Source organism: Cornus florida, unplaced genomic scaffold (genome assembly GCF_030987335.1).
Source record: "Cornus florida cultivar Cherokee Brave unplaced genomic scaffold, ASM3098733v1 CherokeeBrave_3.0.0_Hap2_Chr08, whole genome shotgun sequence".
Classification (NCBI taxonomy): Eukaryota; Viridiplantae; Streptophyta; class Magnoliopsida; order Cornales; family Cornaceae; genus Cornus; species Cornus florida.
Genome location: NW_026775578.1, coordinates 3,610,862 through 3,638,838, shown reverse-complemented (window position 1 = coordinate 3,638,838; position 27,977 = coordinate 3,610,862). Strand labels below are relative to the sequence as shown.

Here is a 27,977-nt window from a genome sequence, read left to right as displayed (position 1 = left end):
TGGTGTTATTGGCTTAGTGCTTATGTTTTGCATGTTTGTTTATTGTTTGTTTACCAAGCAATTTTTAATTTTAGTACACAAATTTGTTCCTTTCATTACTTATATCACTTCCTTAACATTTCGATCATCACTCCATAAAACACCATAAATGCTATTCCAATTAATTTTCCCTTTCTTTTTCTTCATAGTACACGGGAATATCCACTACTATAATTTATCATACAACATAATCAACCTACCTTCTCAAAGAGTACTTTGGAAATGTGAAAACGAATGGTTTCAGAAGAACAGAAGCTAGTGTAATAAAAACTCTTTGCAACTGTAAGAAATGTTTGTTTGATATCAGGATCGACACCGTCATCCGACAACACCAACCGCACAAGTTTTTGCATGTCCGATTCTATCTGGCTGCTGGTGATTTCGTCAGAGATGTCCGTATGATGTACCTAATCAAATTAAAACATGAAATAGCCATAAGTTCTTGCAAGTGATTCATTGTTAAGCTACATTTTATTTGCCGGGAATATATATATATACATGTATTAAAAAGAATTGTTTTTTTTTATGATCCTCCATGTGATTATATGGTGCTATTCAGTGTTCAAAACATGATTCCCAATTGGACCCAAATCCCTTCTCGTCCGAGAAGATTCTGTGTGTCCAGTACAACAAAATGATACACAAATATGAGATTCATGTTGTGGATTATAGGGAGGTTATGTACGCCATGTCCCACCATGAAGTGAGAAAAGAGAAAACTGAAGTTTTAGAGTCTTTCAAATGAGAAATATGGAGTATTGCAGAGAGTCAGAGGATTCTACAATATTGGACAACTTGTAAATATGAAGAGAAATTCACAAAAAATATATATGAAGTTTTGGAGTGTTATAAATATTTGTCTAAAGAATTCTAGAAGCTAAGAAGATGCCTATAAAAATGGTTATGGAGTGTGATTTGTGACCAAGTGAGTGTGTGTGCAAGCAGGGTGGAGGGAATGTTTGGCCCAAGTGAGTTAGAGTAAAGCTGAACAAAGCCCTATTATGAGAATAATGGAGAAACAAAGTGATAATAATATGACATTCAGAATCTCTAGATCCAATTCCCAAAGCTACACTAATCCAGAAGTTCAGAACAGATCATGTTCCCCGGTTTGAATGACACTGATAAGTAATTTTATCGTGTAATGTACGCTTTACCCGATTGTGAATCAAAATGTTATCGTGTAATGCACGCCCCGTGGGAGGTCCTACAACAATAGGTGAACTCACCGCTTCTGGATTTATCATGTAATGCACGCTCTATATTGTATTATTGTAGTGGGGTACAATAGTAACGATTCACGATAAACACACCGCTTCATTACTGTGGTCCCACCAAGTTACCGCTACACGATAAACTCACCGCTTAATTTTAATTTCAATAAATTTTTTTTAATCAAATTCTTCTGGATATGATCAAACCGCAAGGCTAATCGGAGATACAATCCGAGAAAAGATGAAACCATATGCAATATAACGACAACGTAGGATTCAGTGCCGGTAAATAATTTTATATGTAGTATTTATCTACTTGGAACTCATATGTAAAGAATGGATAGACATTATATATATAAAAAATATATTTTCACTAACCTGTTGAAATTCTCGGAGTTTATAGCAGAGTCCATTGGTAATATGAGAGAGGCACTGGTAATCTGGATTAGAAAGTAGCTCTTTGGATATGGAATGGCCAGCGCAGAGATTTAACATATGCACTAAGAGTTGTGTTTCAACTTCATATCTATCACCACCTTCAATCCATATTCTCATCCATGTTTCCCACTGATCCACATAATTAAAAAATCACAAAATTCCAAAACAATAATAAATATCAAAATCACTATGTATGTAAATATATATATAAAAAACATAAATGGGTAGTTTAGAATTGTAAATTAAATGTACTTACAGCTTCATGTAAGTGGTAACGGATGTCTTTACCATGCACCACCATTACATCCAATGAGAGCTGATTCACTGTTCCAAGCAGTGTCCTGACTAGTCTTTCTCCTGGCTTGTACCTGCAATACACACAATTAGACAGAATTGGATTATTTAAGAAACTTTAAAATCATTCATGCAAATTTAATTATAAGAAGACTTCATTAGTTTGATTGATTAATTATTTACCTTCCATTGATTGAATAGGTACTTTTTCTAAATCCTTGTATGAACACTCTTCTCTGCTCGTCTGAAGTTTCCGGCTTGTCAAAATAGGACCGGATTGTGTCGATCAAGACACTGGTTTTAGCCCAAGCAAGGCGTTCATTTGACCTTTCAGGTTCAAATAAATTCGCGGCAGCTAAATAATATGCAAAGAGAAGGCTTCTTTTACTCATTCCAAACTCTCCGAGGTTGCAACTCTCGTACCATCTGTGTAGATAGCAGCATACATAACTTTTAACGTACTACAACAGCGACTTTATTAATTATATAAAAGAGTAACGGACATCAACAATTACTTCTGAATGTTGTCCCATTCCAACATATGCAGTGCTTGGCACTTATTGTAGTCTAACTTTGCATGCTCAAGGTACAGGTTATTGTTGACACAAGGCATCCTGAGAACAAAGAGTTCATGAAGGGTACAAATTAGCATCTAAATCAAATTCATACAAATGCGATTTCAAATATGAGTTGAAACATGTTTTGACAAGAGAAAAGCCAATGCATTTTGTGATGACGCATTAATTAATGTTAAAAGTACATTCAACCTCCAATGATGGATGTATATATCTCAATTAATTGCATTATATATTTAAAGCTTCCAGATTCTAATTTTAAACTATATATATCCCAATACTTGATAACATTTCTTTTTCCTTTTGTTTCCAAAGATTCCAGGATGAACTTGCCTCATGTCCATTAAGATGCCCTTTTGTTTTCTTTCCCAGTGGGGATTTTATTCTAGTCTATCCACATCCAGTGGCTACAAACAAGTGCATGATTCTCATCTCTAATCAATTCACTAATTTAATCATTATTAGCACTAATTTTCGTGTTTGTGACACGGAAACTCATGTTTGAACACACATATCCATGCATATGATCAGGCAAGTATCCTTAACTGCGATTTGGATGCCGTCAAGGTTGACTGCTGTTTTGAAGTATATTAGAGATTGAGCAGCAACTGTTATGGTAAAATTAAAAGAAGGGGTACCTGTACAATGTTTTGCCGATCCATACATCATTTTCACCGCCGTATTGTTCTATGTAGAATCTTGTCTCCACACGAGGCAAGCTAGCATACCATGGCAAGTCCAGTGCGTACCCAACCTGTCATTGTCGCATTCTATTAGCATTTTTTAGAATTCAGAGTAATTAAGTGTATGCCACTACAAAGAATATGTACGTCCTAAACCATTTTGTCCTGACATGCATGAATCACGACAAGAGAGAGAATGTGAGTCTAGATCCTTTTAATGGTTCAAGATATACCCAGGGAGAGAGAGAGACAATATATTTTAGTGTTACCTCTCCTGGTAAGTCCTTTGCTATTATCCATTTATCGAGAAGTTCGTTGTTAGCTTGTTTCTCTCTTAAGAATTGGGATGAAAATTTCTTGGCATCCTCCAGTATTTTCTCTCCCGGAAATAGCACCTGGGACGCCCGGTAGAGATTAAACATTCCGGTGACAGCCTGGTTTGATTGTCCCCTGAAGCAGAAGAATTCACCGCCCTTCTCAAAATGTCGAAATACGTCTGTCAAAAAAATAAAAAATATTGTTATTCCCAATTACACATAAGTCAGCCTATTTGTCCCTAAGGGATTCGAACCCTTGTTATCACCTTTGCAGGTAGAAGCAATACCACTATGATACAAAGATTCTTTGATACGCATAACTCATGTTTATTCCTTAACTTTTCACTATAATGAAATTGACTGTGTTGATTCCATTATGGAACCCACCCGATTCGAAGGTCAAGGAGTGAAGTCGCATAGCGTCTCTAAAACCATATAGTATGAGTGATGAAGTATCCAGTAGATTGAATTACCTGCAGAAACCTCGTAACCATGTAATCTTAAAATTCTAAAACCCATGGCTGTGTCATCGATATCTTGAACAGGTGAATTTTTTGCCCAGCATATCCCTTCTTCGGTCCAGTATCTGAAGTTATAACAAAAACTATAGTTATCATTTCTAATCCCATGACTTGTCTAGCTAGTAATTATACTTTTAATTCAATTTACCTGTAGATATAATCAACACATTCTTTGATCTCTGACTGATAATATCGAGAAATTCCAAGGCGTTCCAGACGATCAACGGCCCATATGTGCTCGAATAAGTCCACAGGGTACACATTAGGGACTAAATGAATTAAATTAATCAAAATTAGTGCCCAATAATCATTTGAATTACGATGAATTGAAAGAGTGAAAGTTAAGTTCGCAGTTACGGATGGATAAAAAAGGCGGCAAATTAACTACCTCCACCACTGAATCTCTCAACAGCTCTGTTTAGATATGCAAGGCAATTATCATCTTTGGTCTGCATGAGTGCAAAGGCAGTGGACGATGGAGAAAACAAGAATGACCCATCTGGGCACTGTAATTGTAGTAACTTTTCCCAGTCCAGCTCTGGCATTCCTTCTAAGCTATGGAGTAGAGTTGTGGGCACTGTGTGCATTATGTGCTTTGGTATCCTATAGCACATGGATGCATAATAATTACGTACATGTAATGATATGTATAACTTGGGACCAAGCCCCTTTCTAAAAAATATATATTCGAAAGATAAGGCTACTTTTACTTCATTTATCCAAATAATGTATAGTGGAAAGTAGCGAACATCATAATCATGTTTCGAGTTTGGAGTCGTGAAGAAAAGTATATACTTTCTGAGCTTTAGATTTCTCTTGGCATATATCTCCTCCAACACTTGAGAATCATCAGGAACTTCAATGTCTAGTTTCCGAGCCATTTCGATGAGTGAAGGGAACGCAACTTCAAAGCCGATTGGCATGTGTTGGTCGCTCTCATTTCCAAGCTTATGCATGTTTTCTTTAATAAATAACAACCCTGTTGTCACCAGCCACAAAATTAATTAGTAGTAATAAAAATTCGAGAGATGTTTAGAGTTAATTAATAAATTTTCATTTCATTTTGTTACCTTTTTCACATTTGTCCTGATGAATATTCCATGATTTCATTGCAATTACACAAGCTAAGGTGTTGATTATGCGATCGTGAGCTGAAAATATGTAGCTGTCACCCCAAGAACCATCGGAGAGCTGATTGTTGGCGATCCATTGAAGGCTAGAAGGGAATTGAGGGGAACCACTTCCATGAATATCTTGAACAAGAGCAACCCATGCAGTATCATAGGCCGATATGCTTATCTCTCCATCATTCATCGAACCTAACATTGATCGGATGAAATCGACGTGTTGCTTGATCTTATTTGAGACAGACACCTTTCCACAAAACCAATCTCATCAATACCATAAATTAGTTTCCTACAACATATACAACCAAAGAAGCAAAAATAGAAAAAGGAAGGATTGTATAAACCACCTCAACTGTTCCTCCTTCTATGTCATCTTCCACAATCTCGCTCCACTTTATCAGTGGCAAACCATTTCGAGACACATCCGTATACTCTGCAAATACAAATCAAAAGTTACATATCGAGTATCTACGTAGGTATATATACATATATGGCCTTTTGAAATTCCGTCTTTTTTAGAGAAAAATATGCTTGAAATGTACCTTCAGTACGGGGTCTCAACACAGCTTTGCATTGCAGACGGACATCAAATTTTACCTGTTCGTCCTTGGGCCCAACTGACCAAAAACATACCGAACACAACAGATAAAAAAAAGAAACATGAAATTATTGTGTATTAAGTATATTCTTCTATATAGCAACATGGGTTTGAATGACTTGAACCAATTAAAATATATAGATGGATCATTTGCTAGCAAACTCTGTTTTTGCTTTTTCTCCAGAAAAAAACTGGAAACATAAAAATCTTGAGAGAGACCTGGCGCTTATCAAACCAAATAAGTAATTTAATGAAAACTTGATGCTATATTTCTGGGGGAAAAAATGGTTAGTGATAATAAGTAATTATGAATTCCTTTTAGAAAGTGATTGCGAAACCCAAAAAAAAAAAAACCTTTTATAAAGGAACGGAGTAAACAAACAAACTTACCCAGGAAAAAATTTGATTGATGTTTTGCAGGAGATGATAAGAAAAATCTGTGGATGGTGTTGGAGAAACCAGAGAGGAGAGTAGATGATTGAGAAGACATGTTGCTTTTGTTTTGTTTTAGAGCTGGTGGGACGATAGTGTGAAGATGAAAGGATTTAAATAGAGAGGGGGAAGGGAACCGGACAGAAAGGACTTCCCAATAGATTCCTACTGATGGGTGCGGGGATCATCCAAATATATGAAATTGAGCATACACTCCTGTCCTTTTCCTCAAATATATATATATATTAATTTTTTGTTTTTGTTTTTTGTTTTCGGGGATGATTAATTGCGAATCCATGCAATCTAATTTTCTTTAAATTTCGTGACTAAATTTTAATGGATCATCAGTTTTACAGTGAATTTATTACCAATTATTAATGAATTAATTGGAAATGCCTAATAAAGAACCAAATTCAAAAATGCCTAATAAGTATATCATCACATGAAATGAGATGGTGGGTCCCACATCCACTCATATTTTAGTTAAAATTAAAAAAAAAAAAACATTTTTTTGGGACAGGGTGAATATCACTTTTTGTAAATTTATGGTGTAAATTTTTTTTTTTTGTAAATAATTTATGACGCAATATTAATTTTTGTTAAAAAGTATATATTTTAACAAACTCAAAATATAATTTAGATAGGGGGATTTATAACTCAAAAATATAGTCTAAATAAAGTGAATATATAGATGTGAGTAGTGAATTATCGAGAAGTACAAAATTATTTTTTAAAAAGAACAGGCTGCAGTTTTAATTTATCACCAACTCATTAATTTATATAGCAGTTCTTAATTTATTTATTCAAGCCGATAATTTATTTTCTTGGATTAAAACTATCAATTGGCGTTCTTTTCTACCTACTGTCGTAATTTAAAATAATTTATACTTCTCAATTATTCACTTTTCAATTATATCCTTCTATTCAAAATGTAGTTTGTGTCGGGATAAAATATAATTTCTGTCCGGATAAATTAGTATGGGTTGATAAATCCATTTTTGTCTAGGGTGATATTAACATGTTCAATTCCTAATTTGGAGCACATTTATTTCAATCACACATTTATAATTGTGGGGTAAACATTTACAAATGTGTACCCCACAATTATAAATGTGTGATTGAAATAAATATATATATATATATATATATTTGGTGGGGTACACATATAATGTTTTTAACAGATTTAATCTCCAACAACCTTGAATACTCATCTGAACATTTCAATAATAAACAACATTTTCAACACATTTATTTGAATAACACAAATATGTGTTTTTTAACATATTTATTTCAATATAGTTTAGATAAAAGGAGCATAAATTTGAGAAATGGATAATTGAAAAAACAAAACTGTTTTAGAACGTTGTCGTGGACAACACAATTATTATTGAAATAAAGGTGTTATTAAATATGTTTTTTTAACCCCTTTATATCAATGTAGTCTAAATAAAAATGAATATACAAATGTGAGTAGAAAATAATTGAGAAGTATAAAATTATTTCAGAAAGAAACATGGTGCACTTTAAATTTAAGGGTGATATTTTATCAAGAACAACATTTTCAATCCATTATTTTTGAATTAAACACATCCAACTCCTCATTTGGAAGACATTTATTTCAATAACACATTCAGGGGTTCATAAATGTGTTTTAACTTTTTGCAACATATTTATTGTAAATATATATGTTATTGAAATAAATATGTTCAAATGAGTATTTAAGTTTGTTAAAGAATAAATTGGTTAAAAATATTATACGTGTATCCCACCAATATATATATATAAAAATTTTGATTATAAATTTGAGACGTGGATAATTGAGAATATAATTTTTAAAAAAAACATAAGATGAAAGAAGCGCGATCGATAGATGAAAGTGGACAAAAAACACCCCCCCTGAGAGCACTCGTGGGTGTCGGGATCATCAAAATATATAAAATTTATTATACTAATTTTTTTCATATATATATATATTTCATAGTTAATACTCACGCCTCTCCTAAAGAATTGGTTACACCCCAAAAAAATTCGATCTTTAAAGAGATACCAGTCAAGTGGCCACTTCAATCAACCCTTTAAAGTTTGGTTTTTTTTTTTTTTCTTATAAAAAAAAGGAGAATGATTCATCCTTTGATATATATATATATTTCCCCCCCTATCTTCCCCCCCCCTATCTTCTGGTTTCAAGTTTCAACTCTTTTGGTACATACATTTTTCACATGCCAATTTCTAGAAAATTCATGTTTCTAGAAATATTTTGGAATATTAATTTACATCAAATTAGAACATTTTTACATAAAGGAAATTGATCGGTGATGATGGAAAATTACCGAACTCACCTCCTTATTTTTAAATGTTATTCATTATTGGTGCAATGACTTTATCACCCAGTACCATGCAACTGAGAAAATATGAGTATAGTCTAGGTATAGTGGATGTATCACCCAATACTAATTTATCACACAGAAAGTATAATCTAATTTGATGTAAATTAATTAGATACACTTAAATACCCATCTGAACATATTTATTTGAATTACACATTTTTCTTTTGGGTAAGTAAATTTGAATTAAACATTTATTATCAAAATATTTTTTTTTTTTTTTTTTTTTTTTTTTTTTTAACAGTGTTTTCATCAACACAACATTTTCACTTCTCACCTAAGTCATATAAAGCGGGAATGAGAACGAATTCAAGAGAGGAAGTGCGAAAGCAGTAAAATTAAGTCACAAATAGTAAGAAAATGAATGAGAGTGGAAGTGCACTCAAAGTATAAGGACGATACCCGTTGAAAAAATTTGTGTGATTAGGCTTATTTGGTTTGTAATTCTAAAAAGATAAAAAAGTGTATAAAAAATTCTGTTTAGTTTATTTTTTAAAAAATTCAATTATAAAAATGTCTAGTTTTAGATAACTGTTTTTTATAATTCTCTAAAAACAGTTTTCTTTGTTCTCTGCATTTTTTAACATTGTTTTCAAAATTACAAACTAAATAAAAGTTTCGGACTTACTTAGTTTGTAATTCTGAAATGAGTTCTCAAAAATTTAGAGAATAAAAAACAGTTTTCAGGTAATAATAAAAATAATTATCTGAAAAAAAGATTTTTTATAATTGAGTTTTTTTAAAAACTAAATCAAATATAATTTTTTTATATAATTTTTTATCTTCTCTCAAATTATTTTCAAAATTATAAACCAAGCAAAGTCGTACTCTTACAAGTGGTGCGTCCAAAACTATTACAGAATGTTGTTGGATTTATCGAGGACAGATGGGCTACGGACAGGTGGTTCATGTGGGAAAAGCCTGGTAGAGCCTAAAGGTGTGGACCACTCAGGTGAGTTATCATACATCCTAATCATAGTTTGACATGCGCAACAAAATTTGGACTGCTCTATACGTACGTATACATGTATTATTTGTTTTTTTGTTTTTATTTTTTTCCCCTTTTGAATTCCAATAAAACCATTTTAAACATTCTAACCACCTCATTGTATTTCATATGTAGTTTCTTCAATTACTTTACCCACCATAACTCTTCATATATGAAATTTTTTGTTTTTTTTTTCATTCATTCCTATCATGACTCTTCTCCTCTAATATTTAATTTTTAAATTGTTCTTAATAATCAAAATATTTTATTAAAACTCACAATATGTTAAGAATTGCGGTAGTAGCTTCAAAATTAGTAAATGGAAATATAATTTGATTGTGATTAAAGATGAAATGGTGGGTCTGACTTTAAAAACCTGACCTCTCTTGATTGATTTTGTTGGGTGGTAGTTAAAATCCCTCTATTATTGGTAAAGCGGAGCATAAGCAATATAATCTATATATGCCTATATACATATATTATTACTCAAAAAGAGCTTATGTTGCTCTGCTCATCATGGGTATATATATATATATATATATATATTCATTATTCAGGTCTACATTGACTATTGTCATAATGCCATAAACCACCTCATGAAATGTATATATATATACACGCACATATTACAGACTTACAGTGTCATTTGGAATTATGGAATATGTACAACAATGTCATGACACGAGTATCCTAGTGGGGAAACTTGGCTGATAAATATTTTCCGAATCAGTACAATCGATTGTGGGTCCACTTAATAATACTACAGTAGTACACTTGTTTTATGTCCAAAACCTATTCTGCTAGCGGGGAGGTATTGAGTATTTTCGAAGTACCGAAGAAAATAGTATCACAACCAATGAAATAATAATTGCTAATTGGATTGGGATATCATATGAAAAATAATAGGGACACAAAAGTAACCCGAAGTAGTTTTGTGTAACAAGGGTTATTTGTCTCACATCGAAATTGGATGAAAAAGTGATTGGGTATAAATGAGTGGGTACGCAATATTACCCAATAGTTCGAGCTTTCGGATAAATGGGCAAGCGCCCACCCATTACAGTTGGTATAAGAACCAGACCCAATCCTTGATCCGGTGTCACGCCAAGCGCCCGGCCAGGAAGACGTCCAGGCTAGCACCCTAGGTAGGCAGGATGGCCTGAACCGCAACGAGGGCTTTGCGAGTTTGGGTGAGGGAGAATGTAACAAGGGTCATTTGTCTCACATCGGAATCGGATGGAAAAGTGATTTGGTATAAATGGGTGGGTATGCAGCATTACCCAATAATTTGAGCTTTTGGGTAAATGGGTAAGCGCCCACCCTTTACATTTTGTCATTAAGGTTCTTTAAATATCTTACTTGTATAATTTTTTTATTTTTTACATCACATGATAAAATTCAAAGACAAGAAATGTTGGTTGAATATAGTGGAAAGAGAAGGTTGGATGTCCTGTTCTTGCCATTGCCATTGCTATTGCAATCACCATCACTGTCACTATCACTATTATTGTCAGTGTCACTGTCACTGTAGGTTTACACATATATATACATATTTATATATATGGACTTTCTCCATCTCCATGACTTTACTAGGGCCAATTTCAAAACCCTAGTTTAATTCACTTTTACTCCGTCTAAGTTTAAGATCTATTACTTCAATTTGAACATTATGCAAAGCTTAATTTTGAATTAGTAGGCTACAATTTGACTCTAAAACTTTATTATGAATAATCTTTTCACAGAGAGAGAGAGAGAAAGAGAGGTTGAGTAAATTTTCAGGAAGAGAAAATGAATAAAATTTAAGTTCCTAATTGTAGAGAAAAACTGAAGAGTTTGAAAAAGAGAGGTAAATTTTTAGAGAGAGAAAGTGAATTTCAGACTCAATTTTAGATAGAGAAAATAAAGAAATTTTAGAGAAGAGAAGGAAGAGAGAGAAAGTGAAGGGTCTTGGATTGAAGATATGATTGAATATCAAGGGTATATATGTCTTTATATTTATTGAACAAATTTTATTTTTTGAAAATTTCTAAATAGATCACGTGTTAAAAACACATCAAATTCGGTGCCCATTTGAAAGTTTTTATTGGTTTCCTATCACAACTCATATCATATTCATGGTAAAAATAATTCCCACCTAGAGCGGGTATATCAATTTTTAGCATCCCATCTGCTGAATTAAACCAACAGAAAATAGAAAAGAATTGAAAAAAATTCAGCTCATCCAAATTAAGATTTAAAAATAAAATAAAATAGTACAGTTAAAAAAACAAGATGCAAAATGAAATTTAATATTACAATTGCGCCAGTATGATCTCTAAGAAAATTAAACAAGATGCCAATTTGTTTATTTTCTTGAGCACCAATTTTTAAAAACCCAACTTCAATTTTTAGTATTTGTAAAGTTATTTAAAACATGTGGTCCTTGTCTTTAGCAAGGAGAATATTAATTGATGCAATTTAGGGGGCACGAGTCTAATTGTTTTGTTGCTGGGGCACAACATGCCACTAACATATGGTAGTCCTAGTGAGGACTTAAGGGCGGTGTACTAGGATTGAAGTTTTTATATAGTTATTATTATAGTACTGATATATATATATATATATATATTCCAATAAAAAAAAAACCTGATAAAAAAGTAGAAAAACAATAAATAACTGTTATTGAACAACTGCTCCAAGTGCAAAAAGATGACATAAAAGTTTTGCTGGACATTTAACAAATCCCAAATAAATAGTTGATTCAAAGACTTTGAAATAGTTGATTTAAAGGACTATTTATTTTTATATTATTATTTATTTTTATGATGACAAGAAATTCGCACACTTAAGCGTGAGCCTATGAGACTATGAAACTTGGAAGAAGTACGAGAAACTACTGCACTTGATAAAAACCCATATTGAGAGTTTGTTTATGAGAAGCAACGTTAGCATTTTGAGTGTTGGTTTCCAATTTGGAATCTCATATACTACGAGATCTTGATGCTTCAATTTGTAATTGAGTGGGTCCCAAAAAAGGTTGTTAGAGGACTTCAATCTCATTATTTTAAACAGATGTTGTAATTAGTGAGGGAGTGAGTCACTGGTCCTTTTCTTAGGCATAGAGGTTGGTCAACCCTGAGACTTTATTATTATTATTATTATGCATGGTAAAGTAATAATACATTGATTTTTTCCTTCTTTTTAGTTTTACATAAAGTGTAGTTATCATTTCTATGTCACATGTTTTCGTGTAATTAAACTATAACACCAACCGACCCTTTAAAATGTTTAGATGCTTTTTTCTTCCATAAAAATGTTCCTCCCCATTAACAAACAAATTGACAAACACTTTTTTAGATTCATGATGGATTAAGTACCAATATTGAATTAAAACAAACCCTAAAATATGTCACAATAATTTCAGATGTTGTAAGTTTGGATGGCACACGCCACACATTATGAATGGTTTTAGGATGGATGATTATGGAATAAAAAAGTTATTATATAATTATTGCTATGTTAATCTTTTAGTTAGAGATTTTTTTATTTTTTATTCCCCCAGAATTCCACTTGAAGAAAATTGAGAAACCCATGGCAAACTTATTTGTTATACATGTGTGCATTGAATATATATAATATTTTAATGTAATGAAAGTATTCAAAGTTCAACGAGAAGTTTTTCATTGATTTAGAGTGATGCTAGTAATATTAACATATTAAAATTGCAATTTATGAAAACACAATTATAATTATAAAAATAAAATGAGTAAAATAGAGAGTTTAGTTGAGAGACATGCACCAAACACAAATATAACAGTAAAAATAAAACTAATAAAATAGAGAATTAGAGAAGACTAACTTGGATAGATGAAAGATATACTTTTAAGCGGCAAGCGCCTCCTTATACCAGCGTATGTACAAATAATCATTTGCGACTTCAAAATATAACCAAAATCCATTAATTATTATTACTATTATTATTTTTACATGTTCAATGGAGAAATTTACAAGATGAGAGAGAGAGAGAGAGAGAGAGAGAGAGAGAGAGAAACCCAGGAACAAAGGGAAGAGAAAAAGAAAAAGCTATTTTCTCATTAAAGACTTAACAATCAAAAAAAAAAAAAAAAATTAAAAAAAAAAAAGAATATATATATATATATATATATCCTTGGAATTTTAAATAGTATATGCTCTATGTTTCACTACTTTGTTGGCGCTCTTCAAAATAAGATTAGCTAATCCAAGAAATTCATATGAAATTTTTTACTGCTGCATTTTGTTTTTAACTGTTTGACATCTTATTAGAGAAAGAGGAGACTAGAAAGTAACAAAACTTACCAACATTTTATATAATTAATTAATTATAACACGGATTTGTCTCATTTCACCTTTTTTTAAACATGTCATGGATATGGTCTGTGTATCAGCTTAGTGCTGTCGTAGTTATAAGCTAGTATTAAATTAAGAAAAAAATTGAAGAAATTAATAATGGAAGAAAGATTCCAACAAAAATTATGGGAAGTTAATAAAGTTTTTTCACTGGAAAATATAATGGGCTTAAGAGACATAATGGACTTGGGTAAGCATTTAGGCCCATCTTCAGTTTGATTAGAACTTGAAAGTGTTTGTCCACTTTCGAAGCTCAGAAAATGGTCCGGTCAACCAATTGAGCTCAGATTTAATGGATAAGTTCGCCACGAATCGTCTCAATAATTCAATTGGGCCAGACTGAACTAACACTAGGAAATTTTTATTTTGGTTGGCAACAAAACTTACACTTACTTGAACTTTTCTTGTGAAAAAAAAATATAAAATTATAATCTTTAGAATAATTGACACATAATTCTTAATTGGGGGAGGTTCATCATATTAGATGCGTCACGCGAGTCATGTTATCAGTATATTTATTCAATAAAATGCACTATTTTAAAAAAACGTTAACTTACCTATTTATTTATAAAATTGAATGAGCATGGCTTGTCAGATTTGAACTAGATATGAATTTTGATAACACAAATTCATGTTATATCAAAGATTAAATGATTAATCATAGTAAATTATTAAACAACATTTTAGAGAAAAAAACCCACCTTTCTTTGGAGCTCTTCTTCTTTTTCTCCTCCTCCTGTTCTTCTTCTCTCTCTCTTTTCACTTCTGGCCGAAACCTTCCCTTGCTTCTCTTTTGTTTCTCCTCCTATATAATTTATGTCTATACTTTCTTTTCCTTTTTCTCTCTGAAATTTTATAGCTATACATGTATATATATATGTCTAGAGAAGGCTTTCATTGGAGGCTTTGACAATGTTGCATATATATTTGTGTCTACCAATGCATGAGCTACGTGGTTGAATCATCAACCATGGGAATCCTCCACTAAAGTGTGACGTGTCACACTAATGCGTGTTGTGTGTCACACTAATATATATATATATACACACACACACACACACTGTAAATCAGCAAATAGCCATCAGTTGAAAGCCTAGAAACATGGCCAGGTAACTGCACTTGCTAGACAGTATCCACTATCTGATGGACGAAATATAGCCGTTGTTGAACTGTGCCCCAATTGTGTTGTGCTATGCAGATAAGTAGGTTATATATAATAATCTCCAAATGTTGCATGTACAAAGTTAGTTTATTAGACAGGTGGCTTGTTGCAAGAACTGCCTGGTAAATCATGGATTGGTGTTTTCTTCAATGGTCGCTATTTATTATCATGCTCATTTGATCTACAAAATACATGGGGCCATAAACCATGGGCCTAAAAAGAAAATTGGCCTAAAGCCCAAAGGCAAGTCAAGGCAGTAGAGTCCGTTCAAACACGGCTTGGTGACTTTGGTAATTCCAAAGTAATCAAAAAAACCAAAAAAAAAAAAAAAATCTTCTTGAGCAACAATTCTAGAGTTCTAAAATCGTCGTCCTTTCTATTTTACCGTATAAAAAGGGTGTCTACGAATACGTTGTAATATCGTCATATAAAAAGGCGTCTATGAATACGTTGTAACATCGTCGTATAAAAAGGGTATCTATGAATATGTTCTAATATTGTCCTTTCTATTTTAATACGTTATCATTTGCAACAAGTATTAGAGTAGGAAAGTACAAAGTTTTTTTTTTTTTTTTTTTAAATATAATTATATATTAATGCGAATAAGAAAACAATTAAGCTTTTCAATAGAAACTTTTCAATAGAAAAGCTTAATACTTTGATTCAAAGTAGCCCATTAAAAACAATACACAAACCGTTATTGACAAATACTAACCTGAGTAACAAATAAGAAAACAATTAAGGAGAGATAATAGTGACTAACAAACTTTTAGAAACTCACGAGTACACCGATAACGACTAAAATACTCCTAAAGAAGACATAAGACTTGCTTAAAACTATGGGAGAAGGGCAACTTAAAGTAGCAATTAAGGTGACAAGTCTGACAAACTCCTGGAGAAGCCAAGCTAAGATGATAAGATTCAAACCTCTCCAAGAAGAGCAACTCTTAAAAGTAAGATTTTACAAACTCTGGGAAGCCAAGATTTTTATTTTATTTTTTCTTCATGGCAAGATAGGGGGGAAGGGGACTCGATAGATAAGGAGAATTTTTTGAACAAAGCGTATTCAGTGTACCATGTATGGGTTTGAATCCCCTCCGCTCAGGAATGGATCAAGTAAAGTATGTGAGAAGGGGCGACCTTTAACAAAAGAATGTTATGAGATGTAATAATGGAGTTTTTCTCAAAGGTTAGGAGGCAAACTCAAAAATTTTCAAGTATATAATAAAAAATAAATAAAATAAAATAAAAATTAATGTGTAATATTGCAAAAATAAAAAATTTCAGTGGTGTTGCCCCCCCTGAGCCCATCACTTGATGCATAAGTATCTTTTCTTTTTTTAATTTTTTTTTTTTTGAAAGATCTTCTAATTGCAGGACCCATCTCATGAGTGAGATTTAACCCTATCTAAAAATGGCATTACTCCATTAGGCCATTTAGATACAAATTGTCCAACAACTAAACCCATTAAGAACCATTAGAGCACAAGCCAATTCAAACCCATTTTAGTAACGTTAATCTCTTCTCTGGTGTCTCAAGCGTGCCATACATGATATTCACTCGAGAAATTGTTAAGTTACCCGTAGAAATTTTATTTTATTTTTTATTACATACATAAATATTCATTTGCACTATTAGAGATTTCAACCTTTAACTTTTCATTTGAAAAGTAGAGAAGATATTATTCGAGACTCACCTTTTTAATAAGCCGTTTCCTTTCATTATAAGTCAGGTGGACAACGAAGTGTTAATCTATGTGTTGTTTTACCCCATTACAAGGTGTATGTCAAAATGGCTCACTAGAAGCAAATATTTCATGTTACAGGTAAAATCTCTTTCTCACAAATAATTATATAAAGTGGAATAAGCAGCAAAAAATAGGTATTCAGATTTTTGAACGTTCAGCTGGCTTGTTTCATTATTTATTTATTTTATATTTGTATTGTAAATTAAAATAAGCACTAGCCCACATTATTTTGCATCCACCCAAAGAAAACCAAAAAAAAAAAAACATGTGCTTAGGTGGTTGTTTTCCTCTCTCCTTGTCCTTCGCATCTAAGTAAGGCCCACAACCATTACATAATTGCAAATTCTATCAGATTATACTTTTTAATGTTTATTACTAATATTTTCCATAAATTCACGTGCTTGTTTTGTATGGTTTGAATTTTTATGGAACTTTTTGAATCATCTCCATTAATTGCAACCCTTCTTATATGTAATTATTACATGTTGTCGTGTCAATGGTCTTAAATCAATTAATAAAAAACACGTAATAAATGTGGTCATTTTTGTTTCGACTATTTATTCTTTATTCAATATGAGTAGTGAAACTCAAATAGAAAAAAAAATTAGACGTATTTGTTAGGGTCTAAATGGCTTTTAATGTGACAGCGTAATTGTCACTTTTTTAATTCGTTATGAGTTATTAATATATTATGTTTGTGGGAACAATGTATAAGTTATTCCCTTCGCTTCAACTTCGAAAGAGAAGAGACTTGATCTTTGACCACTTATATTTCAGTTTTGTCCCAAAATTCTTGCCCGCGACTACATTATGTTATATCCTCATCCTTTTTATCTATATAAAGTTAATTCAATCCACCTATAGCACTCTTAATAGCTAAGCAACAAAACGTTTTTTTGGGTTTTATTATTTCTTTAGATCTATGGGGACTTAGAAAAATTTGAGTTTGAAGGTTGCATATGGAGAAAAAACTCATGGTTTCCATGAAATTGATGGTTTTTCTGATTTGAAAAAATTAAGTAATTTTATGATAATTAAAAACAGAAAATTAAAAACAAATATTTATAAGATATACCCAATCAAAAACAAATATTTATAAGATATACCCAATCTAATCTCTGTTTTCTCCTACCATTCATTTTTTTTTTTTATTTTTTTTTATACATACTATGGGTTTTTTTTCTTAATTCTGTCTAATTATGTAAAAAAAAAAAAAATGAATGGTGTTTTGTAGTTTTATTGCTAATACTATGGGTGGCAATTCGTGTTCGTGAGTTGTGTTCGTGTCAATGTAAAGGTATTATACTAAATAGGTAAACCCAAACCGAACTCATTTAATAATCGTGTCAAGAATTATCAACACTAACCCAACCCGTTTATTAAACAGGTAAACATATTAACTCATTTAATGACCTTTTTATCAAAACGAGATATTTAATATTTAATCAAATACTAAATAATAGAAAAAATTTGTCATAATTAACCCAAATATTCAGAATAAAAAGAAAAATCATAAGGCATAGACAAGATTTACGTTGAAATGACTTAACTATCCATAATAATTGAGTTTAAATATGTAACATATTACGTAGGTCATATTCATGATTATAACATGTTGAGTTAAATAAATCGTAAACGGGTTCCATGGATTGAACCCCTCAACCCTAACTCGACACGGTTACGTAAACGGGTTAATCGACCTTTTATGACCCAAACTCGTTTATACCAAACCCAAACCTTTTTAACTCGTGTCGTAATTTGCTACCCCTAACTAATACTTAAATAATAAAATAATAAAATTTAGGGAAAAAAAAAGGATGATAAAATTTTAGTGAGAGAAATGGTGCCAGAAAGACTGTACCCACAAAACTAATGGATTACACAATCTCTCTCAAAAATCAAAGGATAATACTTACAAAATCATTTTTGGATTCCATTAACATCCATTCTCTTTAATACAGTTTTTATTTTTATTTTTTTTATCAAAAATAATTAATTAGATTTCTCACCATAAAAAGTTACTTAAATACTTAGAAATTTGAATCTCTATATATGTTGTGATGGTGTTCTATTCATATAAGATTTTTCATCATCAGTTTATCAGTTCTAATGTGAGAAACAGGGTTGAGATGCCTAATAGAAGAGACATATGTACTTTATTGCGGTGAAGATGATAAAAATGAGAGAAAAGGGAAAGAGATGAGAGAGAATGTAATGACCCTAAACGGTTACTATAAAAAAAAAAAATTCGGCATAACCTCTCCTAAAAAATGGGCCTACCACAACTTGTTTAAAAGAATTTTAAACCTGTCCCAACACAAATATCATATAATACATTCCAACATCCCTTTCATCCATTCATCATACTTTAACTTAGTTCATTCTATAGTGGTACAACCACATACTATATCATCCAGATACCATAGTTACAGTCCTAAAATACAAGATTAATATCAAATGTCCATAAATATAATTACAATAATAAGAGTTCACAAATCTCTATACCAAATATAACAAACTAAGATTTTACAAAAAATATGGGACTTAATACAAAAATAACAAAAAGGTCTTCTAATCCAAATTAAGCATGTGGTGGAAAGTCATCCGCCACTTCTTTCCCATTTCTTGAAAAAAATTATTAAATAATAGGGTGAGCATAAAGCTCAGTAGGTAGCATTTAAGACACGCCTCTTGTGTTCCAGTGAATTCAACCAAAGAATAGAGCAATGGAAATGGGGGGTCATACTATGCCGGGATCATATCACTTAACAATCAACTCAAATATAAACAATATAATGTAATGGGAATGCAATGTATGTCGCTGTCGCTCCCCATTTTCACATCTCAAAAATCATCACTTTCAAACTGACAATATAACCCGCCCTTTGGCGAACCCGCAGTGACACGAGAGAAGGATTGGCTAGTGTCCCTGACCCTTGGTACACCCACGGCTTCATTATGGGGCTCAGCTAGCTCAACCACGCTAGGGCGACTCCCTAGTTCCCTCTACGCTATATTAACACTCCTGCCCTTTGGTACCCCCGCGGCTACTGGGTTTTCATAAAACATTTTTCATCAAACACTTTTCCAAAATCCCCCTTTTTCATTTCAAAACAATCTTCCCAATCATGACCCATGGTATGCATGTATGTCTTGCTTTCACAATGCCATAGAATTAAGAGATTTTATATTTCACATTTGAACATACTCTACAAATATTGAGGAAAAATTACACATGCCATTACATATCATTTCTAACAAATTTTACAACAATATAGGCATGTTATAGCAACTATTAGACAAGAAATTAACCAAATAAACACCGTTCACCTACAATTCACATAGCCTATTTAATCACAACTTCTCATACAACATCTACATCATCCACAAGACAAGTAATTCATAATCAAGCGTGCTTTACAACAAATTAGGAGGAGTAATTCACATAGGAGCAAGAAAAACGAGAATTAAGAACCCCTACCTCACTTTTGCACAAAACTCTTAAAATGGGTCTTGAATTTCGAACTCCAAGGAGGGCACCAAATCTGGAATTATTTTTATGGATGCGTAGAGCTCGTAGTGGGCTTCGTTTTGCCTCAAACGACACCTTAATCCGCCAAGAAATGAGGGAGAAATTAAGTTCTAAAATTTGATTGAAAAAGAAAAGAAAAAAAACAGAGAAGGCGTGAGAGAAAGAGCAGCGGGAGAAGAGAGCTACAGACCAAATGTGGTCTTAAGGGCATAAGGTGATGGTGGTGGGTCCCACCTATTCTTTTATTTTCTTTTATCTTTTTCTTTTACTTTTAAATTGCATTACACACACACATTACAGAGAAAAATTGACAAGAGAGAGATTGGTTTCCTATTCGACGAAGATGATAATGGAGAGGAGAAAACGGATGAGGGAGAACCTTAGAATTATTGACTTTTGTGAATTGTCACGTCCACGTAAACAACCACATAGACTCGGCTAAACAAATAGGCTCAACACTTTGGTGACACTTCGGTATAAGTATCATTTTTCATTCAATATATTTGCTTACGTGTTAACTATTGACTAATTGAGACCATATAATAATTTCTAAAGAAAGTAGGGACTCTTCAAATTTCGTTTATCTTGGTCTTGTTTTCACTTAAAATGGGGAACCAAACTGTACAGGATTTTGTGGATCTCCACTATCATTTTGAATAGAGAATGATCAATTTGTCATTTTTCTTAGTTACTTTGCCTCTGTTTTGTAATACTTTGCCTGCCATTTACACACACACATACATACAAGAGGAAACCACTACAACAAAGAGCTCAAAAGGGGTTCACATTCTTTGCTATAACAACTTAATGTGCTTACCCAATTCTATCCACTAACTAATTTTGTGTAGACTTCTCTACATCAACTTTCATTCCTACTCTTCTGGTGTTATTGGCTTAGTGCTTATGTTTTGCATGTTTGTTTATTGTTTGTTTACCAAGCAATTTTTAATTTTAGAACACAAAATTGTTCCTTTCATTACTCTTATCACTTCGTTAACATTTCGACCATCACTCCATAAAACACCATAAATGCTATTCACATTAATTTTCCCTTTCTTTTTCTTCATAGTACACAGGAATATCCACTATAGATTTTCACTATAATTTATCATACAACATAATCAACCTACCTTCTCAAAGAGTACTTTGGAAATGTGAAGACTAATGGTTTCAGAAGAACAGAAGCTAGTGTAATAAAAACTCTTTGCAACTGTAAGAAATGTTTGTTTGATATCAGGATCAATACCATCAGCCAACAACACCAACCGCACAAGTTCTTGCATGTCCGATTCTATCTGGCTGCTGGTGATTTCGTCAGAGCTGTCTGTATGATGTGCCTAATCAAATTAAAACATGACATAGCCATAAGTTCTTGCAATTGGTTCATTGTTAAGCTACATTTTATTTGCCGGGGAAAAAAATAATACATGTATTAAAAAAATGTTGATATTTTTTATGATCCTCCATGTGATTATATGATGCTATTCAGTGTTCAAAACGTGATTCCCAATTGGACCCAAATTCCTTCTCGTCCGAGAAGAGTCCGAGTGTCCAGTACAACAAAATGATACACAAACATGAGATTCATGTTGTGGATTATAGGTAGTTTACGTACACCATGCCCCCACATGAAGTGAGAAGAGAAAAGCAAAGTTTTAGAATCTTTCAAATCAGTATAGAGAAATATGGAGTATTGCAGAGAGTCAAAGTATTCTAGAATATTGGACAACTTGTAAATATGCAGAGAAATTCACAAAAAATATACTAATATGAAGTTTTGGAGTGTTATAAAAATTTGTGTAAAAATAGTCACGGATTGTCACTGAGTAAGCAGCGTGGAGGGAATGTTTGGCACATGTCAGTTAGAGTAAAGCTGAACAAAGCCTACTACGAGAATAATGGAGAAACTAAGTGATAATAATATGACATTCAGAATCTCCATCTCTTCATCCTTCAAACAGGCCAGTCTGAATGACACTAATAACTAAATTTTTTTTTTTTTAATCTGGATATGATCAAACCTCTGCGAGGAGTAAATTTGGATACAATACCTAGATAAGACCAAATGCAATATAATGACAAAGTGAAATTAATGCGGATAAGTAATTTTATATGTAGTATTTATCTGTGCTCAAAACTTATATGTAGTATTTATCTTTAAAGAATGGATAGACAATATATATATATATATATATATATATATATATATATATAATATATTTTCACTAACAAATTCTCGGAGTTTATAGCGGAGTCCACTGGTAATGTGAGAGAGGCACTCGCAATCTGGATTAGACAGTAGCTCTTCGGATATGGAATGGCCAGCGCAGAGAATTAACATATGCACTAAGAGTTGTGTTTCAACTTGATATCTATCACCACCTTCAATCCATATTCTCATCCATGTTTCCCACTGATCCACATAATTAAAAATTCACAAAATTCCAAAACATATTAAATATCAAAATGTGTGTGTGTGTGTGTGTGTATATATATAATGCAAATGGGTAGTTTAGAAGTGTGTATATTAAATTAAATGTACTTACAGCTTGATGTAAGTGGTAACGGATGTCTTTACCATGCACCACCATTACATCCATTGAGAGCTGATTCACGGTTCCAAGCAGTGTCCTGACTAGCCATAAGTTCTTTTAGAAAGTCGAAGAGGGGAGTAAACAAACAACTTACCCAAGAAAAATTTTAATGGATGTTTTGCAGGAGATGATAAGAAAAATCTGTGGATGGTGTTGGAGAATCCAGAGAGGAGAGTAGATGATTGAGAAGACATGTTGTTTTTCTTTTGTTTTTGAGCTGGTGGGAAGATAGTGAAGATGAAAGGATTTAAATAGAGGGGGGGACGGGAACCGGACAGAAAGGACTTCCCAATAGATTCCTACTTATGGGTGCACGGATCATCCAAATATATGAAATTGAGCGTATTGTTTGCACCATAAAAATAATTTTTTATTTTCAGCCGCAGAGTGTAAATTAATTGAAAAAATAGAATTGTTTAATTTCTCCAAGAAAAAATAGAATTGTTTAATTTCTCCAAAAGAGAAGTAATTGGCGAATCATCCAGGCAAGGGCAGAGCCAGGAATTTAAGATTGGGAGCCGGATTTGAACTATGTAACAAAAATTTTAAAAACTTATAAATCAATTGTAATATAACTTATTTTTAAATATTGGTCATAATATATATATCTTGAGAAAATTCAAAAATGAAAAAAATACAATTTAGACAAAAAAAAAAAAAAAATTGATGTTAGAAGAAAATTATAGAGAAGAAGTTTAAAGAAATAAGCATGGTTAGAAAATCAAATTTCCTTTATTAATTGTTTTAATTTTTCAAAAATCTAATTTTTGGAAGAAGAAAATTAGGTAAATTCCACAATTCAATAACATAATGAATTTTAATTCAATTTTTTAACAAAAAAAAAAATTATTGAGTTATTAGACCAGATACAAATAATTATAAAATTTGTTATTTAGAAAGTAATAATATTTAGATGATATTATTATTGTTACTGATAGTCACATTACTTTAGTTTATCTTCTTTTCATATAATCTTAGGACTTGCCAATAAAGATTGTTATATAATTTTAGATGTAAATGTTTGACAAAAAATACTTCATATTTTTACCAAACATGAGGGAACATTAATTATTTTATTCCTTTTTATTCTCTCTTGAATTAATATTATAGATATTGTACGTGTATATATAAATAAAATGACAATGTGTTGAGATAACGACTATAATAATTATTTACCAAAAAAAAATGACTATAATAATAATGAGCTTAAATTTTTGTCTGATAATATTTGAACTTTTAAAAGTAGAGTTAAAAGAGTGCAAGTTGAAAAATATGTAAATTTCAAGGAGACACAAATTAAATATATTTTCAAACTCTTTATTTTGGGTCAATATATGTATTTTGAAAAAGATTTGGGGCAAATTGAAATTTTTAATTAATTTTTTTAGGGACAAAATCTACAAATTAATTAATAGTTAGGGGCTATTAATAGAATTTTCAAAAAAATTGGCTGGTCAATATATGTGTTAAAAATATTGAGGTGGGTGGCAATTAAAAATTTTAATAGATTTAGAGGCAAAATTAACAATTAAGAATTAGTAAAAAAAATTACCAAATATTGTAGTTACCAAATTGATAACTAAGTGTAGTTATCATTTCTATGTCACATGCTTTCATATTAAACTATAACACCAACCGACCCCTCAAAATGTTTAGATGTTTTTTTCTTCAATAAAAATGTTCCTCCCCATTAACAAACAACACATTTTTAGATTCATTACGGATCAGGTATCAAGCCACATTATGAATGGTTTTAGGATGGTTGATTATGGAATAAAAAAGTCATTATATAATTATTGATATGTTAATCTTTTAGTTAGACAAATTTTTTTCCCCCTAGAACCACTTGAAGAAAATTGACAACCCCATGGCAACTTATTTGCTATTCATGTGTGTATTGAATATATATAATATTTTAATGTAATGAAAGTATTCAAAGATCAACAAAAAAAATTTTCATTTATTTGGAGTGATGCTAGTAATATTAACATATTAAAATAGCAATTTATGAAAACACAAATATAATAATAAAAATAAAATGAGTAAAATAAAGAGTTTGGTTGAAAGACATGCAACAAACACAAATATAACAATAAAAATAAAACTAATAAAATAAAAAATTAGAGAAGACTAATCCGGATAGTTGACAGGCATACAATGAACTGTTCTAAAGTTGCGAGGCCTCCCTAAGCGTAGGTGCAACTTCAAGATAACCAAAATCCATTAATTATTATTATTATTTTTACATGTCCAATGGGGACAAATATGCACCTACCTTGTTTCACTGCTTAGTGGCACACTTCAAAATAAGATTAGCTAATCCAAGAAATTCATATGAAATTTTTTACAACAGCATTCTGTTTTTAACCGTTTGACATCTTATTAGAGAAAGAGGAGACTAAAAAGTAACAAAACTTACCAACATTTTATATAATTAATTAATGAATTAATTACAACAACACCTCTTGAAGTTTGTCATATTAACAATTATATACAACTTAACCGTTTTTTGAACAAAGACATCCCCTTAAGTTTGATAAAGCTAACAAAAACATCTAAGTTGTCCTTGCACATGGTAAATTGACACTATTGTCCCTTGACACATTCAATTACCAATTTATCCTCCTTTTTATTGACCAAAATACCTTGCTAATGTACCAATACAACAGCCACCACACCCACTACCACCATTTACCCGTAATCCATCTTCTTTCCCTAAATCCACTTCCCCCAAAATTCCTGTAATCTATATATGTGTATGAATATATAGATTGTGATTAATCTAACCCCCACCGCCATCATCGTTCTTCTCTAGCCGTCACCGTTGTCTGGTATGATGGTCGCCTTCGTCGAAGCTTCCACTGGTCGTCGCCATCGTCGGAAATCGCGGTTGGATCACAAGCTTTGGTTTGGTGGTGGGTTAGCGTCGGTGCGATGGTGGTGGCTGTGGATGAGGAGAAGTGGTGGCGGCAGCTGTGGTTGAGAAGTGGTGGCGGTATAAGGCGGGAGATGATGGCGGCGATTGTGGTTACTGGGGAGAATTATTCCGTAAGCTGATTCTTTAGTTTGCATAATTCTTTCCATGGAAGTCTTTATAGTCAAGTTCAATTTGCTTCCGTTTCATGAATCATGCGACTGAAAAATCATTAAGTAGTAAAGTCCCAAGATGATATAAGCCTTTTCGGCTACTGATATACCTGCATATATATATTTTAATATGTGCTTTATATGCTTGAATTTTTCCTAGTGTTTGTTTATGAACCTGAGCTCTTTGATTGTGTTTCATAATCTGTTTTGCTGGATTCTAATTCCCTGAGATTTGGGGGAGAGGCAACGGCGTCTGTTGTTGGACAAAGGCGGCGACGGTGGATCAAGATGTCGGCCGGCGGATGTGGATGGAGCGGTGGCAGAGGTAGAGGAAGGAGGCGGTGAGATTGGATACATATATATATATATATGTGTGTGATGGTCCTGATGTAATAGTGTGTGTATATATATATGTATAAGGGTACATTTGACTTTTCATGACTTATGATGTTTTATTGTAAAAATAAATTAAACATTGAAGGGTAATATTGTCTTTTTAATATTTAAGGGCTTGTTTAAATCAAAATTGTGTTTTTGTCCAAAAAAAAATATATATATATTTAAATTGTATATGATTATAAATATAACAAACTTCATGACCTGTTATGTAATTAATTATAAGACGGCTTTGTCTCATTTTACCTTTTTTTTTAAACATGTTATAGAGATGGTCTGTGTATCAGCTTTAGTGCTGTCGTAGTTATAAGCTAGTATTAAATTAAGGAAAAAAAATTGAAGAAATTAATAATGGAAGAAAGATTCCAACAAAAATTATGGGAAGTTAATGAAGTATTTTCACTGGAAAAAATAATGGTCTTAACAGACCTAATGGACTTGGGTAAGCATTTAGGCCCATCTTCATGTTCGAGGGTCAGAAAATGGTCCGGTCAACCAATTGAGCTCAACTTTAATGGATAAGTTCGCCATGAATCATCTAAAAATTCAATTGGGCCAGGCTGAAGTACTAGACACTAGGCCTTCAAAATATTTGTATTTTGATTGGCAACAAAACTTACACGCATTTATCTTGACCAGTACTTGTCACCATCCCCTCTCTAGTGAAAAAAAATTACCAGATTATAGTCTTTAGAATAATTGACACATGATACTAAATTGACACACACTTCTTAATTAGGGGAGGCTCGTCATCGAGGAGATATTAAAGGTGTCAGGAGCGTTATATCACCGTTTTATTCATCCAATAAAAATGCACTATTTCAAGAAAAGTTAATTCACTCACTAATAAAATTGGATAAATACACTAATGACATAGTCGCTAATGACATGATGTGTCAAATCTAAACTGATATAAATTTTGATAACGTTATATCAAAGATTAAATGATTAATCATAGTAAATCTCTAAGTTTTTACTAATTTTAAACAACATTTCAAAAACAGTTGGAGTAGGAAAACCCACCTTTCTTTGGAGCTCTTCTTCTTTGTCTCCTCTTCTTCTTCTCTCTCTCTTCTCTTCTGGCCGAAACCTTCCCTTGCTTCTCTTTTGTTTCTCCTCCTATATAATTTATATCTATACTTTTTTCCTCTTTTTTTTTTTTTTTCCTGTCTCAATTTGATATCTATACAGGTATATAAATGTCTAGAGAGTTGAGGCTTTCATTGGAAGCTTTGACAATGTTGCATATATATTTGTGTCTACCAATGCATGAGCTACGTGGTTGAATCATCAACCATGGGAATCCTCCACTAAGGTGTGACGTGTCACACTAATGTGTCAAACAGTTAATTCCTTTTGTTCCTTATATGTGTGTGTATATATGTATTAGCAAAAGGATGTTTGATGTTTCCCAAGGGGCACTTGCCTGTAAAATTAGTTATTTTTTTTCATATTTAATTCAAACCATTTTTACTTTCAT

At 32.1% G+C, this 27,977-nt stretch overlaps 1 protein-coding gene across 3 annotated transcripts; it reads right to left on the bottom strand.

Annotated features, from left to right (window-relative positions):
• Positions 1 to 152: 152 nt before the first annotated feature.
• On the bottom strand, positions 153 to 27,663 carry LOC132268954 ((-)-kolavenyl diphosphate synthase TPS28, chloroplastic). Of its 3 annotated transcripts, none has more exons than XM_059769893.1 (15): positions 27,521 to 27,663; positions 5,751 to 5,825; positions 5,556 to 5,641; positions 5,152 to 5,455; positions 4,877 to 5,060; positions 4,470 to 4,684; positions 4,230 to 4,350; positions 4,034 to 4,146; positions 3,513 to 3,739; positions 3,199 to 3,314; positions 2,501 to 2,599; positions 2,169 to 2,411; positions 1,948 to 2,059; positions 1,632 to 1,820; positions 153 to 446 (listed from the first exon to the last, which is right to left on the bottom strand). In XM_059769893.1, the coding sequence occupies exons 4-15, from the start codon at positions 5,405 to 5,407 to the stop codon at positions 231 to 233; spliced, it is 2,091 nt and encodes a 696-aa protein (XP_059625876.1). In that variant the 5' UTR covers positions 5,408 to 5,455; positions 5,556 to 5,641; positions 5,751 to 5,825; positions 27,521 to 27,663; the 3' UTR covers positions 153 to 230. The 3 variants fall into 3 exon arrangements, with proteins under 3 accessions (XP_059625876.1, XP_059625877.1, XP_059625875.1); XM_059769894.1 differs by lacking the exon at positions 27,521 to 27,663 and adding an exon at positions 14,680 to 14,713; XM_059769892.1 differs by lacking the exon at positions 27,521 to 27,663 and adding an exon at positions 6,197 to 6,517.
• Between the last annotated feature and the right edge of the window lie 314 nt (positions 27,664 to 27,977).

Coding starts and splice junctions, on each gene's coding strand:
- LOC132268954 (XM_059769892.1), bottom strand. CDS start 6,296: ATGTCTTCTCAATCATCTACTCTCCTCTCTGGTTTCTCCAACACCATC. Junction 5,061..5,151: donor TCAGGACAAATGTGAAAAAG/GTAACAAAATGA, acceptor TGGTGACAACAG/GGTTGTTATTTATTAAAGAA. Junction 3,740..4,033: donor TGGTTACGAGGTTTCTGCAG/GTAATTCAATCT, acceptor TTTTTTTGACAG/ACGTATTTCGACATTTTGAG.